General features: G+C 47.0%; 1 protein-coding gene across 1 annotated transcript in view; it reads right to left on the reverse strand.

Moving 5' to 3' along the window:
* The window catches only part of SPAG16 (sperm associated antigen 16), a 1,123,687-nt gene extending 1,106,208 nt beyond the window's left edge, over window positions 1-17,479 (reverse strand). The window contains exons 1-2 of the mRNA XM_066575621.1: window positions 17,400-17,479; window positions 7,964-8,010 (exon numbers count right to left, since the gene is read on the reverse strand). Coding sequence (XP_066431718.1) covers window positions 7,964-8,010; window positions 17,400-17,433 — 81 coding nt within the window. The 5' untranslated portion in view covers window positions 17,434-17,479. The remainder of the gene's footprint in view (window positions 1-7,963; window positions 8,011-17,399) is intronic.
* Window positions 17,480-18,099: the final 620 nt, after the last annotated feature.

An 18,099-nucleotide genomic window follows, 5' to 3' on the forward strand; every position in this document is an offset into this window, starting at 1 on the left:
TGGCTTTTTCCACAATGCTGCCTTGCATATCTGCTCTACTGACACCGAGCTATGCTCGGCCCATGAGGTCGCTATTGCCCTCGTGGAATGGGCTTAAAGAGCTGAGGGGGCCTCCTTACCCAATGTCTTATATGATTCGCTAATGGCCAGGCGGATCCACCTGGCTATAAAGCTTTTAGCTGCTTTTTTCCGCTTGTTAGGGCCTGAGAACTGGACAAACAGGTTGTCGTCCTGCCTCCATGGGCCTGTGGCCTTGATGTACATCAGGACCGCTCTCCTGACGTCTAAGCAATTCAGGGCTCGCTCTCTCTTGTCTTTTGGGTGATTATAGAACGAGGGGATTACTATGTTCTGGGCCCTATGGAATGGGGACCCTACCTTAGGCAAGAAGGTCGGGTCCGTTTTGAAGACTAATTTGGTGTCTGTTATTTTAAGGAGCGGGTGGCGGATGGATAGGGCTTGTAGCTAGCTGACCCGTCTGGCTGAGGAAATGGCCACTAGGAAGATTGTTTTAACCGTGAGCATTTTTATTCAGAGCCCCTCAATTGGTTTGAAGGGTTCCCCTGACATGGCCCCCAAGACCAAATTCAGATTCCAGTCTGGGCATATGTTGGTGGATCTAGGTCGCAACCTATCTGCCGCTGTCAGGAATCTACTGATCCACCTGTCCCCTGCTAGCTTAGTGTCAAATAGGGCGCTAAGGGCTGCCGTTTGGACCCTTAGGGTGCTTGGGGAGAGGCCCATATCCAGGCCCTCCTGCAGGAAGTCCAGGATCAATGGGATGTCAGCGCCGCTGCTCGAGGAGTCCTTCTCATGTCTCCAAGAGATAAACCTCTTCCAGATTTTCTGGTATATGCGGTTGGTTGCCTCTTTTCTACTTGCCATTAGTGTCCTGACTACCTTGTCTGAGAACCCCCTGCCCCTCAGTATGGATTCTTCAGTAACCAGGCTGTTAAATGGAGTCTGCTTATGTCAGGGTAGTTCAGGGGCCCCTGCGTTAGGAGATTCGATTGAGCCGGAAGGGTGACTGGCTCCTGGATGCTCAGATTTCCTAGAAGGCTGAACCAGCTCCTTCTTGGCCAAAAGGGAGCCACCAGGATCAGGGTGCATGCCTGAGACCTGAAGTGCTGCAACACCCTTGGGATTAATGGAATTGGGGGAAAGGCGTACACCAGTTCTCCTCCCCAATCCTGGCTCAGGGCATCCACCGCTGTTGGCCGGTCCTCCCGTCTGAGGGAGAAGAAGTTCTCTACCTTGGCGTTTTGTCTGGATGCCAACAGGTCCAGTTGTGGGAGACCCCATTTGTCTGTCACAATCCGGAATGCCTCCTGGCATAGAGACCATTCCCCTGGGTCTATACGCCTGCGGCTGAGAAAGTCTGCCCTCTGATTCAGGGATCCCTTCAAGTGCACTGCCGATAATGAGAGGATGCGGCCCTCCGTCCAACAAAAGATTCTTTGTGTGGTGCTCTGTAGAGCTGGCGACCTCGTGCCCCCCCCCCCCCCCGGTGCCAAATATGGGCTACTGTCGTGGTATTGTCCGATAGCACTCTTACGTGCTGGTTTTTACTGTGTCCCTGAGGTGTTGTAGGGCCTTCCAGATCGCCTGTAGTTCTCTGTAGTTTGAGGACTGGTGTTTCGTCCCCCGTGGCCATGGGCCCTGTAGGAGCTTGTCTCCGATGTGCGCCCCCCACCCCCAGAAGCTTGCGTCTGTCGTGACCTGCACAGCCGGATTCAATATCCAGTGGACTCCCTTTCGCAGATTTCCTGGGGACGTCCACCAGATATTTTCACCGAGTTCTTTATCTGCATTCTCATTTCTAGTGAGGATTGCTTGCCGTCCCATGCTGAGAGAACTGCTGCTTGCAGAGGTCTGGTATGCGCCTTGGCCCATGCTACCCCCGGGATGCATGATGTTAGGCTTCCCAGGAGGGACATAGCCTCCCGGATTGAGCATGACCGGCTCCGAATTAAGGATTCTACTATCTGTCGGATCTTCTGCGCTTTTGACTCGGGGAGGAAGGAGCATTGAGCTTCTGAGTCAAGTGTTATACCTAAAAACACCTTCTCCGTGCTGGGGTTTAGGCTGGACTTCTCCCAATTTATTATCCAACCTAAAAACTGTAATAGGTTGAGCACCGATGCCAGGTTTTCTGCTAGGAGTTCTCTGGACTCGGCTATAATTAAGATGTCGTCCAGGTAGGGGACTATCAGAATCGACCTCTGCCTTAGGTAGGCTGCGATCTCCGCCATGATTTTCGTGAAGATGCGGGGTGCTGAGGAGATTCCAAAGGGCAGGCATCTGAATTGGAGATGTCTTGTCCTCTTGTCCATCTCTAGCGCGAACCTTAGGTACTTTCGTGAGTCCTTGTGGATTGGTACATGAAAATAGGCATCCTTCAGGTCGATCGATGCCATGTAGGCTCCCTTGGGGATTACTGCTGAAGTGATTGATTCCATCCTGAACTTCCGACATTTGACGAAAATGTTCAGGGGTTTTAGATTTATTATCATGCATGAGCCTCCGCACGTGTTTTTTTTTTTTTTTATTAAGAACAGTCTGGAGTAATGCCCCCAGGTCTCTTCTCTCTGTGGCACAAAGGACACTGCTTTTAGACATTGTAGGTCCCACACCGCCAGCTGGACCGGGTGCAGTTGTAGCGCTGGACTTCTGGTGGTAATGTATCTTCTCCTGGGGAGGGATACCAGCTCGATTCGGTATCCCTGCTGCAGGATCTCCGGGATCCACAGTCTCCTGCAAATTGAGGCCCATCGATCCGCGAAGCTCCGCAGCCTTGCCCCCACTGGGATGGCGTCAGGGCTTCTGCTTGGCTGGATCCCCCTGGTGAGGGTTGAAGAGGAAGTTCCTCCCTCTGCCCCCCTTGGGGTAACTCCTGCGGCCAGTCTTGCCTTTGCCCCTATACGGTTCCGGCTGTTGTGCTGGGGCCCGGAAGAAGGTCTTCCCTTTATGCTGTTTCTCTTCCGGGAATCCTTTCTTTTTGTCTGATGCCTTTTCTAGGATCTTGTCCAGATCCGGACCAAACAGGAACTGGCCGTGAAAGGGGAGCGAGCATGATTTATTTTTTGATGCCAGGTCACCCGACCATGACTTCAGCCACAGGACTCTTCTGGCAGAGTTGGTTAGGGCCGTTGTTTTTGCCAAGAGTTTCACCGACTCCGCCGCTGTGTCCGCCAGGAAGTTGGTGGCCATTTTTAGTATAGGGAGGGAATCTATAATTTGTTCCCTCTGTGTTTTGTTCGAGATATGCAGTTCCAGTTGCTCTAACCATACCCCCAGGGTTCTAGCAACACACGTGGCTGCGACCCCTGGTCTGAGCGTACTGGCAGCTGTCTCCCAGGATCTTCTTAATAGGCCCTCCGCCTTCCGATCCATTGGGTCCCTCAGCTGTGTGGCGTCTTCAAAAGGTCAAGGTTGTCCTCTTAGCCACCTTAGCCACTGGGACGTCCACTCTGGATATTTCCTTCCAATTCGCGCATACCTCCTCCTCAAACAGATAGCGCCTCTTAACCCCCTCTAGAGGAGAAGGATCCCGTGTCGGGTTTCTTCCACTCCCTGTGTATTATCTTGGATATATTGTTGTGGACCGGGAAGGTATGCTTCCGCCTCTCCCCTAATCCCCCAAAGACCTCGTCTTGTATGGTGCGGGGTTCCTTGGGTTCTTCCATCTTTAGCGCAGCTCTAACGGATTTGATAAGTTCCGTTAGGTCTTCTCTGTGGAAGAGGTACTTTTTGTAGTCCTCTTCTTCTGAGGACTCCTCGAGCACCAGCTCTTCTGGTTCGGATCCCGAACTCTCCTCAGAGTCTGAGTGCTCCTCTGGGCTATACGCCTTTCTTCGGCGTTTCGCCCCCGATGCCCCCTTCGGTGGCGTTTTAGGAGTCGTCAGGGCTGACCGTACTTCCTCTCGGACAAGCTTCCTGTCGTCCTCGAGGAATCCCCCCGATTCCTCCTTGACCAGCTTGGCTATGCAGGTTTTGCATAATGACCTCACATGTGAAGCCGGCAGTCTTGCGCCGCATTCTGAGCACTTTTTTGCTTTAGCTCTGGGAGGGGCATCCCTTTTATCCCCCTGGCAGATAAACAAAATTCTGCGTGTAAGGATGCAACATTCACAAATAACGTACACGAATATGCATGCCTTGTTTTGCCCCACTGGCTACTTACGGTTCCCGCTGCGGCTGAACATTCCGCAACCTCTGGTGCTGGAGCACTCATCACTTGTTACTGGTGCTGCAGACACTCTTGGGGCAGTAAGCCAATACTCACTGAATGGCCTTTACTCGCTCAGCACCATCTTCTCTCAGGTTCCTTTAAAATTTTTTGGATTTGGCGCCTTTAATTTTAAGCCCCGCCCCTCCAAGCGCTTGCCGCGATAACGTCATTGCGTTAGTCACATGGTGCTGCGTGGCGCCCCCTTTCACGCTCGTTAAGGAGAAGGAGGAAGCGCCGCGCTCGGTCCTAAGCCGGCGCTGAGGAGAGCTGGAGCCCCGCTTTGAACCCCCCATGGGCCGCCGCGGGAGGAACCTGGCCCAGGGGAACCACCCCATGTGGCTTCCCGGGAGTCGCTCTGCAGGAAGGGAGGACAGGCTGGACCACTGCCCTCCGATCTGCTGGTAAGTTCTTCTGGCTGGCGTCTCCACCAGCCCCTCTCTGTGATCCTGCCTCCTGGAAGGACAGGAAACACTGAGGAGGACAGGGGGGGGGGGATTTTAACCTCTCGGTGTGTTCCTGTCCTATCAGGAGGAGGCGATCTCAGGTGGTGCTGTCGTGGAGACGACCTGGGAAATAGGTCTTACAACAAAAATGAAAACATTTCAAAAGGTTTGTTTTGATAGGATGAGCCATCTTTGTGCAATTGGTAAAGTCTGAGCTTCAGACCATCTCCAATTAGCAATGAGCACTGCGGTACCCTGAATGATTTTCCAGCTACAGATGTTCACCATACATGTATGTTCTGCCTGGTGCTGTGACTCAATCCAATTTATCTCAATCTAAGGAGTTTTGCAAGAAATGTTTCGACAGTCGAATGACTGCCTATCCAACTAGACCATCAACTCTGTAGATGGCGTCTCCCTGAGTTATTCCATCAAAGGCATTTATGACCAGAGGATAGGCCATCTATATATGATTGTTGGGAACCCCAGGGATTACGAGAATGGAGCACCACAAGTCCCCTAGTGAATAAAGTAGTGCTGAGCATGCATGACCATCACTCTATTCATTGTCTATGGAAATAGCCAAGAAGTGATTGCAGTGGTAGTGGCAATGGTGCAAACCACCCTATTCACTGTGGGGACTCACAGTATGAAATTTTCTTAATCTTTGAGAGTCCCAGCCATTGTATCATGTTCAAATAGAACTAGACAGAAACCAAAAGGACTAGGAAGGACAGAGAGACAAGTGGCATACCAAGGCAACACATGAGGAAGGGCCAAGGCCTATCGCTGATCTTAAAATAGCCAAATCTGCCTAAGAAGCAGAGTGTCTGCCCTGAAAAGGGTGGCCCCATTACAGGAACCTGGGGCTTCCTTGAAATGACCCGAGATGGTATACTGGAGAGTGACGACCAGCAGGGATGGACCAAATGGGACACAAAGGGTACACTTGACAATAAACACAAGAGGAACAGACCATACAGGAAGATAAGGGGAAAACATTGACATGGACCTCCGGCAGAACGATACATTGACCAAACTAATAAAAGTCATCACTCCACATCACAACTAGGCTGAACAGGAGTACAGAGTAACACAAGTGTATAACCGACATCCTCTGTTCAGAGAAGCAAGTATAAATACCTGAACAAAGTTACTGATAGGCTGACTAGGGCAAAAACAGTCCAGCCAGCCAACCTACAGGTATAAGGGAGATGTTACTCTCTTGGCGTCCAGTGCCAAATGACACTGAGCATTCACATCACGTGGTCCAGTACTGGTGCTGTAACTTTACACCTGACTTGTGTATGCGCCCCGACTGCATCATGACACTGCAATCATACATTTATCACCCATTCTAGGTGAAGTTTTTGGTGAAATAAGCACTTTAAGCTTCTGATAGGAGATGTAGCCACACTTGTAATTGGAAGAAAATGTTAAAAATAATTACAATGCAAACTAAATTTAAGGAACTCCATTGAAATTCAGTTCCTTAATGTAAATGTCTATACTGACTATAGCAGCAGGACCTTTTATATGTAGGTGATTGGAACCCTTGAACTTTACAAAAGCACCATAAAAAAACTGAAAAACATACATATAACATTAATGTGACATACAAATCAAACTCCTGTTAACAGAAGTTGGACAATTAATTTAATAACCCATAAAATGTCACACACCCATGTTTTGCAAAAAATTATAGTATGCCAGCAATCACTGCGGCTTTCTGTTCAGGTCTACTGCTGCCCATTATATCATTATGAAATGTGTCTAATATTTTACCTGATTCTGCAAACTTGTGCCATTAAAAAGTATTCTACTGCAGTTTATAGCCATATGGGAGTATTCCACATTATGTACATTTTAAGGCTGCTAAGAGTAATCACCCAGTAGGCCGCACGTCTCAATGATCCCCATATGTAAAATAAAACATATAAATGATTTCCAGCATGAAGCTGTAGCACATCATATACACCATCTCCTCAGTCTCATCAAAGGCTTCAGTGGGTAAGATAATAACTCATTGTGGAGAACATCATTGAAGGTGAATTGCCTTTAGATGAATGCAAACTTACATGGAAAGGATTTTTATTTTCCAACCAAAGTCTTGGGGATTGAATAAAGTAAAAAACTAAAATGGGTTTCTAAAGGCATGGAATGTGGAAATGTGTGACGCATTTACTACAAAATTGTCAACATCTGAATGTACATATTTAATTATTATCATTCCATGAACTAGCATTGATAGTCAATATATAGATACTGCAATATACCAGTGACAAAAATTACAAGCCCATGTGAACATATCCATAGAGCAAAAATGTGTCAATTACCAATTATTAGATTTCAAGCACCGATTTTCGGGATGTGGCAAGTATGGTTGGGGCAAGTATTTGTTTTTAGCTCCTCCTTGTTTATAAAAGAATATGGTGGTATGGCTCTCATAGGCTCTTTTCAGACAGTGATTTCCCACTCCAGCCCTGGTTCCAGTTTTCTATCCAGAAAACAGAGTAACAAGGTTCATTCACATGTTGCTTATCTGCTGTGAATGATCAGCAGATTTTCCCCCTTTAAATTTGAATTTAATTGAAAAGGTGAAATCTGCCTCAAAATCTGCGATAAAAATCAGCAGCAAATCAGCGGTGTGAACCCTAAGGTAGGAACCGATCATGGAATCACAAGGGTCAACATGCGAGATGGAGACCTCTTTCGATGGAGCTTTTCTATGCAGTATATAAGACTGACAGGGACGGCAACTATGTAAGATGGAGACCAAAGAGGTCTCCGTCTCACATATTGACCCCTATGGTTCAGTCTTTGTTTCTCTCCCTATGCAGTTTTTTGGCATACAAGGTGGAAGCCCAGAATGGTGGCAGCGCTGGAATAGGAAAACAATGTCTGAAAAGAGCCATGTATATTGCCCCTCTCTGTGTGCGCTATTTTTGTGCACCCATTAACTTGAATGGGCTACTGTCATCTAAGATATCAGACAAGATGGAACATGCTATAAGTTTTCGACATAATCCATTGACCTATGTAAAAAAAAAACCAAAAAAACCCCCCCACAAGTCTGAATAGCCCCAATTGTAATGGGTGCATATACTGTCTGTATGCACTCAGTTGCACACACAGATAGCACATGGAAGAAAATTACACCTGTCTAAATAAGCTCTAAGATGCACTAAACTTTAGACAAACTGTCATATTTTACCTATGATGATATGAATTTACACATTTAGAAAAACAATTCTTTCAAAAACGTTTGAAAAGGAAAAGCAAGACTTACCTCTTCATACTGATATCCGTCATCGGATGCTTCAGAAATAGTAACCTCTATACAAAAGTTAAGGAGCTTAAAAATGGATTTATATATTTGTATTTTGTTTAATGATGAAATATTTAAAAAAAAAAAAGGGAGGGGGGGAGAAACTCGCCAAAAAAAAACAAAAAACACATTGGTGGAGTTCGGATTTTGGAGCAGGAACAGTGGGTATTTGTAGATGTAGAAGATAACAAGTGGCTTCATAGATCGAGAAAGTGACCCGGTGATGGTTATTGGCCTAGTGGGATGGTGTATATAATACAAGTGGGCTGTATCACATCAGTGGTGAACTTTTCAAGTCAGAACACTGTTGGATGCCTCACCTAAATTCTAGATGAAGCATTGATGATCTATGAACCAATACTGTAAGTCTTACACCAAATATATCTATGATGAGATCTAAGACTTACTTTCAGAAATATATCTAACACCTTACTGACTGAGATATACACTTCCATTTGGCTTTTTTTCAGTGTGCCATCTTTTTAACAGGCAACGATCTATTGTACCCTGGAGTTTTCTTGTGCCATCTAAGTGACTCGGGTGATTTAGTCTTTACCATTCATCCTTATTTGCATGCAACAGTGAAAATTGGTGCTTCACCCATTCTGCTGCCACGTGCTAGTCTAGTCAGAACACAGCTATAGTCTCTAATAAGTGATCACAAGAAAAAGACCATAAAAAAGGGGTTGTCCGCTCTCTTTTTCATTGATGACCTATCCTCTGGATAGGCCCTCAGTAGTTTATTAACGGGGATCCGACAATCAGGATCCTGTCCATCAGCTGATTGTCTGGCCTGCTGCACTGACAGTGGGGCAGGATGTTGTCATTAGCCGCCAGCACAGGAAATGCATGCGCCAACTTCACAAGCAGAGAAGCAGAAAGTACCGTAACAGTGCAGCTCTCCAATTAATTTCAAAGAGAGTGAAGCTGGCACACGCACTTCCTCCCCTGTCTACTTATGACAACATTCGGCTTGCTGCACTGGGCAGCCGTCTGGACGATCAGCTGATGGAGGGGGGTCCCGAGCAGCAGACTCCCATCCATCAACTACTGATGACCTACGCAAAGGATAGGCCATCATTGAAAAAGCAGGCAGAAAAGCCCTTAAGTAACTTAGGGTCCATTTACATGGAACAATTGTTATTCAGTGAATTGCTGGATCGTACTCAACAATTCTAGGATTCTATTCTGTTTGGGATTACGTATTTAGTGAATCCTGCACTAAGCGGGGGATTGGACCTGATGACCCTGGAGGTCCCTTCCAACTCTACCATTCTATGACTTACAGTCTTAACTCCTGGACCCACTTCTGCCTTTGACTGCATTTGGGTGCATTCACACAGAACGATTTGAACGTGGTAAAAAACGCATTGGAGGTTAAAAAAAAAACAAAAAACTGTGTTTTTGTCAAACATGAGTTTTTATTTATCACAAGTGAGGCAAAATGGAAGCAAATATGCATGTGGTTTTTTATTAAATCTAAACTATTCCATGTAAATGCATACTACTCCTAAAAAAAAAAAAAAAAAAAGGAGGACCTCAAACTGCATGTGTCATTCCAATCTATGGCTGGTTTCACACGGCCCAGAAATCCACGCGACATTTGTGTATTGTAAGACGTACAGATGTCGGCCGAATATGAACTCCATTCTTAAGAATGGAGTCATATACATAAGGAAAATCAATACATGTCCTATCTTTCCACGTTCCTTGGAACGCATCACCCTTTGTTTTCAATGGAACAGTAGAATACATGCACGGCTTGTGACGTGCATGCAAAGTTTCCCATTGAAAACAACGGAAAAACACTTGCTGATTCTCCGATGCAGCTGAAAGCCACGCTGGAGGATCTCTATTTTACTGAAGTGATGGGAGGCAGTTTCATCTCTTTCCAATCCAATTTTGGATTCAGGGTTTCCTAAAAGGCTTTCTCTTTTTGCTGTTATACAACGGCGCCATCTGCTGCCTAAAGCAAGTATGTGTGTGCCAGAGAGGCTCTGACAGCAGAGTGCCTTGCAATAGATGGTAAGAATACCCTGTCGGACGTCTTCTGACATTTGAGCTGTACAAGCTTCAATCAGAATGAAGGAAGACGTCAGACAGTGGATTGGAAAGGGTTAATATAAAAATGCCTCACATTGCAGTGAAAACGTACATTGACGAGCGTGATATCGGGCTGAGTTTCTCGGCCCGATATGGCGATTGCCCATGTGTAGGTAGGCGAAATGTTCCAATTCCTATTTTACACAAAGTAAAATTATTCTTTACCAATTACTGTATATATATATATATATATATATATATATATATATATACATACACACACACACACAACAGGATTCTAAAATATAACGTTAACCCCTCATAAACACATTAAAGCAGTCTATTCCATTGATACATCATGAAAGTAATAAAGCACAAACCGTCTGCAATGATTATTGAGCACATGCTACATATGTAGCTTTTATTACCTATTAAAACCAGAAATACAGATGCAAATGCATTTATTTAATTTTCAATTTACAAATTTGAATGTTGAGATAGAATCACTTAGATGGCAGCAAGTGGGCAACACGCGGCACTTACTGAATAAGCAGAAGCGGTCCTGCACCTGTGCTTTACACCATGCAGATGGCAGAACAGTGGCTTATCATTGGAATGGAGTGAATGGAGTAATATTGTGCTCAAAATGTGTAATTTTCAAGAGCTTATCCTATAATCAGAATTCATTCTGTAATTACAACTGTTGCATAAAGCATCATTATAAGGCGTATTTATGACTGTAGTGGGTATCGCTCTGTACTCTTCACATTTGTAGTAAAACACTACTAATGCCTGCTTAGATGCTCGATGCTCCCACACCGGCTCTGTCATACACAACACTAATGGAACATTTGCTGGAATTCTCAAGACAGACTCAATGTTTGCCTTTTCTCTAGTTTAAAAAAAACAAACCATAAATCTGAAAAGAAGATTATATATTTCATAAAGTTTCTGAATCCCCGATTATTATAAAAGCTTGGCCAGCTTACATGCGTGTTAAAGAGCAGCGCGCTACATACTGTGGATTTGTATTACCCTGCTGTTAGCCTATATCATCAATAGGACCTGCAAGCAGGAAGGACCTTGACAACTGCAGATGGTGACGAGATACTGAAGAAGGTCGGGTAGGGTATCGCCTCTCTTTAAGGCCACTCTCACACATGGGTTCACAAAACCTGTGTCAGAAACCGCAGCATTTTACCGCAATTTTGCGTGTGGTTTTCGAATGCATGTTACAGCAGTATTTAAGGCACCCCATCATTGTGATGGGTGATGAGGTGCGTTAGCAAGTGCTAAAATGCACAAAAATAGAGCAGACAGCGATTTAACGTCGTGGCGTTAGAAACACTGAGTTGAAGCGCTGGTCTGTGCAGCCTAATTGAAATCAATGGAGGCGCTGTGCCAGAGTTAGCGCAGCATTTGAATCGCCATGCTAATTGCGGTAAAAAGGGGGCTGTGTGAGACTGGCCTAAGGAGAGCGCCTAGGAGATGTGAGCAGCCTTAGGCTAACTTCACACATCCAAGTTGCGATAAAAAAAATTTGTGATATCGCCCATTGTTCTCAATGAGGTCGGCGGCAAAAGAGCTTTGGAATCCCCCATAATGAGGATGGGGGGGCGGAGCTAGAGGGGGATCTCCTACATATCTACCCATATTCAGAGAGGGCCTTCCCAGAACTTCCCCGAGAGCACGAGCAAGCAGGCTAAGCTAGAGGGTTTCTCACAGTGATTCTTCTCTAACCAAGAGAGGGGGCGGAGCTAGAGGTATCCATCCTCTTACCCCGTCCCTCTCTAGCCCTACCCCTCACCCCCACTCTTGGGGAAGCCCTGGGAAAGCCCTCTAGCCCAGCTCCCTATCTGTCCAAATGTGGGGAGTTTTGTAAGAGACCCCCTGACGCTTTTCCCCCCTCTCTTTTCTCACTATAGGGATTCCAAAGCTCTTTTGCGATCTATTCCCATTGATTTCAATGGGGCCAGCCTCACTGAAAACAATGGGCGATATTGCAGATTTTTTGTTATCACAAATTTGGAGTGAGTGAAAACATCGCAAATGAGAATGAAACCATTGAAAATCATTGGTTTCAAAATCATGCGTTTTCACTTGCTCTCGCATCGCAGGAAAACCTATCGCCAGTGTGGAAGAGCCCTCAGGGTGCCTTCACCCTTGCGTTCACGATGTTGCTGTGTTTCTTTGGGTTTTTTTTAACGTGAATGTCAATAGGACTTTCTAATATTAAAAAGGCATTGCATGAAAATCGCAAAGAACAAACTTGTGATGTTTGTGCACTGCGATTTTAACATTAGAAAGTCCTATTGACATTCACGTTAAAAAAAACCCCAAAAAAACAGCAATATCGCGAACGCAAGTGTGAAGGCACCCTTAAAAATACAGATTTTATTGTGGTTTTGGCACGTTCTGCAGCAGATATTTCTTTTGTGTGAATGTGGCATGTAAAAGAAATACAAGGTATACGAATACCTTCCAGCTCCGACACCCAGTTACAGCGGCTCCTCTCTATTTTCACAGTGGTCTTACGTAACCCAATCAAAAAATAAAAACAGAATGTGAAACATCAGTATGAACAGAGGCCAAAGACCCATTTATACTGGGTAATCACTGTTATAAATTAGTTTGTTCCTGTATCAATTTAATCCAATGTAAATGCTGCCTTAGGGCTCCCTCACACTGGCGAGGGCGATATCTCTCGCATCATGCGACTTTATTGCCAATGTGAAGGCACCCTTAGGGCACTCTCCTGTGCATCTTGGGTGTATTTCCTGCGCAGGAAGCATGCAGCAGTATGCAAAGCATTGTGTACTGCTGTGTGCCAACAAATCTCCAAACACTACCTTGGCAAGTATATACACGCCAAGTTCTTTTTTGTGTGCGCATTTCATGCGCTGTGTGTGAGAGGCACCGTTAAAAGTAATGTAAAGTTATTTACCTTGTATTACGCATGTGGGATTTGGGTAAAAAACGCTCATGTGAGGGTCTCCTTATTCTCAGTTTTGTTGAAGCTACTGGGTGGAGACTAGCTGCTATGATTTCTCCCACACCCTTCTCACAAAGAGGAGATCCTGCTCCCCTGTCTCTTTGTAGCCCACAATCAGAAGCAATAGGAGCATGGGGGACATTATACAGCAGTACTGAGCAGTGTTGCTGTGAATTCAGCACTGAGGAGAGGTAAAACATTTACTAGAAGCTGCAGCCACATCACTATGCGAGTCTCCCAGCTACCTCTACTAATTGCTTCCTTATTCTCACTCCACAGATCTCCGTGGGTAGCATTTAACCTGAACACTCAGACAAATGTTAGCAATGATCAGTTCAAAGAAACTGAAAAGAAGTTGCTTCTAAGGCCTCCCTCACACAGACGGATTTTACTGCTGCGCTTTCAGCACTGCACTAATCGCGGTATAACACTCTCATTGTTTTCAATGGGACCGCTCAGACAACTGCTGAATCGCAGTGATTTTCAGCGCCACGATTTTCAAAAGCAGCATGTTCTACTTTTGAGCGTTTAGCGCTCCTCATCAACGATGGGGAAAGCTAAATGGCGGTGTCAGCCGCAGCGGCAAATCATGGCGCTTACCACAATGCCTGTGTAAAGGAAGCCTAAGGCCCAATGTCCTTATGCGGATTGTAATTATAAAATCTGTGACTTTCTCCCGCGCGGGAGATACGTAGCTTCAGAAGCCCATAGGGATGCATTAGCATCCGCAGGGCAAATAAATGCATGCAGACGTGATTTTTTTTCCCGGCGTGCGGGTCTCACGCACGGGAAGAAATCACAGCATGCTGCATTTACATGTGGATCTCCCGCACAGATGGCTCCCATTGAAGTCAATGGAAGCCATCCGGACCCGCGGCACACCCGCAGCTATTATTGTGCTGTGCCACGGATGCGCAGGAGAGCAAGGGATTTAAAAAACAAAAAAAAGTGTGCATGGCGCTGGTGTGCGGAGCACATCTGCCGTGCTGAAGAAAGAAGATCCAGAGGGGAGACCCGCAGCGTCCGGACAGGTGAGTATGCTGTCATTTTTGGCCTCAAGCACTGTGGACATGAGACCTAAGTGGAAAAAGAGGCATTTTTTCTCTAGTATGATACATTACACTGCATTCACTTGTACTATTTATTTCTGCTGTTTGTTGAAACAACACTGCCTATTTATACAATACACCGGGTTTATTTCCTTTTTGCACAACTTCACTGCATATATTCATTTAGCGGAGTTCACACAAGTACAGCGCACCAAAATATCTGTGGACAAGTCTGTTTAAAAGGAACCCGCTGGTGTCTGATAAGCGCTACGTTATGGCGCTTCCAGGACTGCAGAGTCCAGAGATGAGCTTTATATAGTTACCCGTTCCCTAGCGGTTACTCCTGGAAGTCGGTGCTTGGTCTGGGAGTACAATTGTGTTCTTCAGTCGCAGCACATGTACCCCAGTACCCCACTGTTCTCTATAGAAGTGATTGCACCCCCCGGGCTGTCAGTGTGCTCCCCCAACCTCTAGAGCACACTGCATGCAGAAAAGCACTAATAAATATACGTGCCTGTCAGAGCCGATACTATCTCGCTAATAGCTAAATAAAATCATAGAGGTGAGAGGAAAAAAAATGTACAAAGACATAACTCACAGAAAAAGAAGCTAAATATGTGTCACCTGATACTGCAGGGAAGGCTCAATCACCAGATCGCTTAGTAGCGTGCAGACAGACAGATTGCAATACGAGGGAGCTAAATGTTCATTGCAGCCTAATGTGCAGCCACTCACCTCATCCCAAAATTAGGGGAGGGGAGTCTGCAGACAACATAGTCTGCACATGTGAACTGATACCAAGGATGCCAGCCATAGATTAGTGCGACACCCCATACCATATTGCAATCTGACTGTCTGCATGCTACTAGGGGATATGGTGATTGGGCCTGCAGCATCAGCAGATGCAGATTTGGCTTCTTTTTCAGGTTTTGGGTGTAATACACAGTAACTAACTTTACATCACACACAAAATGGGTGCGCAAAAAATAAATGCAACATGCTGGATTTTGACGCGTTTTACACGCACATACACGCCAAGATAGTGCAAGGGGATTTGTGGGCATGCAGCAGTACACAACGCATGATGTATTGCTGCAGGCTCTCCGCGTGGGAGATACGCTTGTGGTAGCCATGTTCAGGAAGTGTGGTATGGTCTGCATCAACCAGGAGCAGAACATCATGACGACAGGTCTTGCCGTCTACTGGCATAGAGAGGGCGATTATTCACTTATAAGGCCGTGCATGCTCCTCTGGGAGATGGAACAATGACCAAAGGTCAAATATTGACTTGCAGGAATACTACCTTCCAATGGTGGCGCCGTAGAGGCATTGTATCATCTCGTATTTGCATATTAATATAGGCCACCTGCAGACAGCTGGGTGGGATCGCAGCGGGATGCGGACCAGTGCCCATACACAGCCCTGCGGCTCACCCGCTCCTGGCGTCTCCTCTCTGCAGAATGTGCCGGCTGCCACCCAGCGTGCGCATGCGCATGCGCAGAGCAGACCCGGCCTGTGACTAGTGATACTTCTGTGTGGGCCTCTGCGAGACCCGCAACGAAATAGGGCATGCCGTGATTTGTTTTCCGGGCGGTTTCACGCGGACAAATTTAAATTTCGGCCGACTGCATTATCTAATGTAAGCCCATCGCAGCGGGCACAGGCGGAAATCCTGCCGCAGAATTTCCACCCGTGTGCAGGGGCCATACTCTCAGTATATATTCCACATGTAATTCCCATTCCGGCTGAGAGAGAAAGCTGGCAGACAGACGAGGTGCTGGATTGGTAGATTGCATTTTTTTCCCATTTCGGCTAGCGCTACATGGTGACTTTTGGCGCAGCTAAAGTTTGTAGTGGAGCCCTGCGAACTCATGGTCTGATAGAAGTCAAAGCGGTCGCATTGCAGCGCACAAGTAGCCACAACCTACAGATTGCAAGACATTAGAGATGAGCGAGTATACTCGCTAAAGGCAATCGCTCGAGCGAGCATTGCCTTTAGCGAGTATCTCCCCCGCTCGAGACTGAAGGTTCGGGTGCCGGCGCGGGGGAGCCGTGAGTAGCGGCAGTCAGCAGGAGGGAGTGGGGGGAGAGAGATCTCCCCCACAGCTCCGTGCCCGCCGCCGGCACCCGAACCTTTTGTCTCGAGCGGGCAGGTACTCGCTAAAGGCAATGCTCGCTCGAGCAATTGCCTTTAGGGAGTATACTCGCTCATCTCTACAAGACATCTATTGCTTTTGGGTCACGTCCGCAGCTTTTCGTGAGCTGCAACAGAATCACATCAACTTCTATTAGGGCTTAACCAGTCGGCCGGGATTTTGTCCTGTTTTGCAAGTGCGCAAATCGCGCCCACGAAACGGGCCAAAACCACTGATTTCAACTGTGTCATTTTGACTAGCGGGATTCTCGTGCGTTATTACTACGTACGGGAAAGGATAGCACTTGCCCTATATTTCTCGCCGTAGTTTTTCTATGTACGAGAATAGATAGGGCAGATCTATCATCACGCTTTTTTTTTAACCCGAGCGCAATAGCGCAAAATTTGAACGGTAAAGAAATAATTTTGCCTGCTTCCTGCACTTCTGCGCTCTGCATATGTGCCGGTCTGAAGTCCCCCTTAGACTGCGAGGTTGCAGGGCTGCGCTACCATCTTGGCCGATCCCGCTGTGTTGCGGTGAAAGTCACCTCCATCCTTAGCGCTCGCATACAAGCCTTTCTTATCGCATATTAAGCTGCCAGGTTTTCGCGTGAAATACGCGGTAATAAACTTTTTTCAATGCTGCCTCTTACACATAGCACGCAAAATAAAAGAACGCGACCTGCACGCAGACGCTCCCGGATGGTGTACGGGGATTTGCCGGCACGCAGCAGTACACGATGCACTGCGTATTACTGTGCGCCCCCTCCGCGGAAGGAGAACATGCCCGTGAGAGCGCTCTGGTTCTTTTTTCACGGCATCCTGGCACAAACTCAACACCGGGTTCTATGGGGCAGATTTACCGAAATTGGTGCAATGGAAAAGTGGCGCCATTTCCTGCAGCAACCAATCCGCTGAGAGATTGTAATTTCTAACAGGCCCTTTATTGAATGACAGCTGCAACCTCCATACTGGGGGTGATTGGTGCACCACCGGGAGGCGCCGCTAGGACTGCAGAGATTACCCGTCCCACAGACAGGACAGCCGCTGGCTATGGCGCATAGCATTCCACACTGCCAGGGCCGCAGTGAGGAGCCTCCTCTCCCCGCAGTCCTCCCCTCCTCCCCCGTCTATCGCTGGCTGCCCGGACGTTGGACCCCGTCACAGGATAGAGGATACGGTCCAGGTAGTAGTTGTCTCTGTCCGCCTCCATTGCTGAGCTGCCGGGTTGTTGTAGTTGGAGTCAGTGCGTTGCCAGGTAACCACAGCTGGTCCTACATCACCGCGAGAGCGGACGTTGTATCGCGAGACTTGGCGGGAGGCGCTATGAGGCGCGAGCGCTGCTGTCCCCACTAGATAGATGTGGCGGCGGCGGAGTGATATGAGGGAGAAATCCGTACAATACTGAGGAAAGCCCGAGTTATCGGCGTCCCCTAACACATCTAATAAAGACACGCACTACTAATTCCATCAGTTATTACATGTTGGGCATATTTGTTGTATTTTCCAAGTGCCCGCAGAGCGGACGGAGCCCACTGGCCACTAGGCAACCTGTTGCAACTAGTCGGTTTCTGGTCCTACCAATGGCCGCCTATTCCTGTCAGGCTGCCTTCACGCGAGCGTATATACCCGGCCATCAGAAAGAATGCACTGGATTCAATGCATGCAGCTGGCCCGGCGTATGTACGCGGGTAAATAGCTCCTTTACGCCAGCGGATGCATTTTTGCGTTCTCTCGGGTGCGCCGTAAATTCGTATGAACGAACGATTTTCTGCGATCAAGCCTCGTGCTTAACCCCTTAGTGACCAAGCTTGTTTGCGCCTTAGTGACAGAGCAAATTTTGGAAATCTGACGTGTCACTCTAACATAGAATAACTCT

Source organism: Eleutherodactylus coqui, chromosome 8 (genome assembly GCF_035609145.1).
Source record: "Eleutherodactylus coqui strain aEleCoq1 chromosome 8, aEleCoq1.hap1, whole genome shotgun sequence".
Lineage (NCBI taxonomy): Eukaryota > Metazoa > Chordata > Amphibia > Anura > Eleutherodactylidae > Eleutherodactylus > Eleutherodactylus coqui.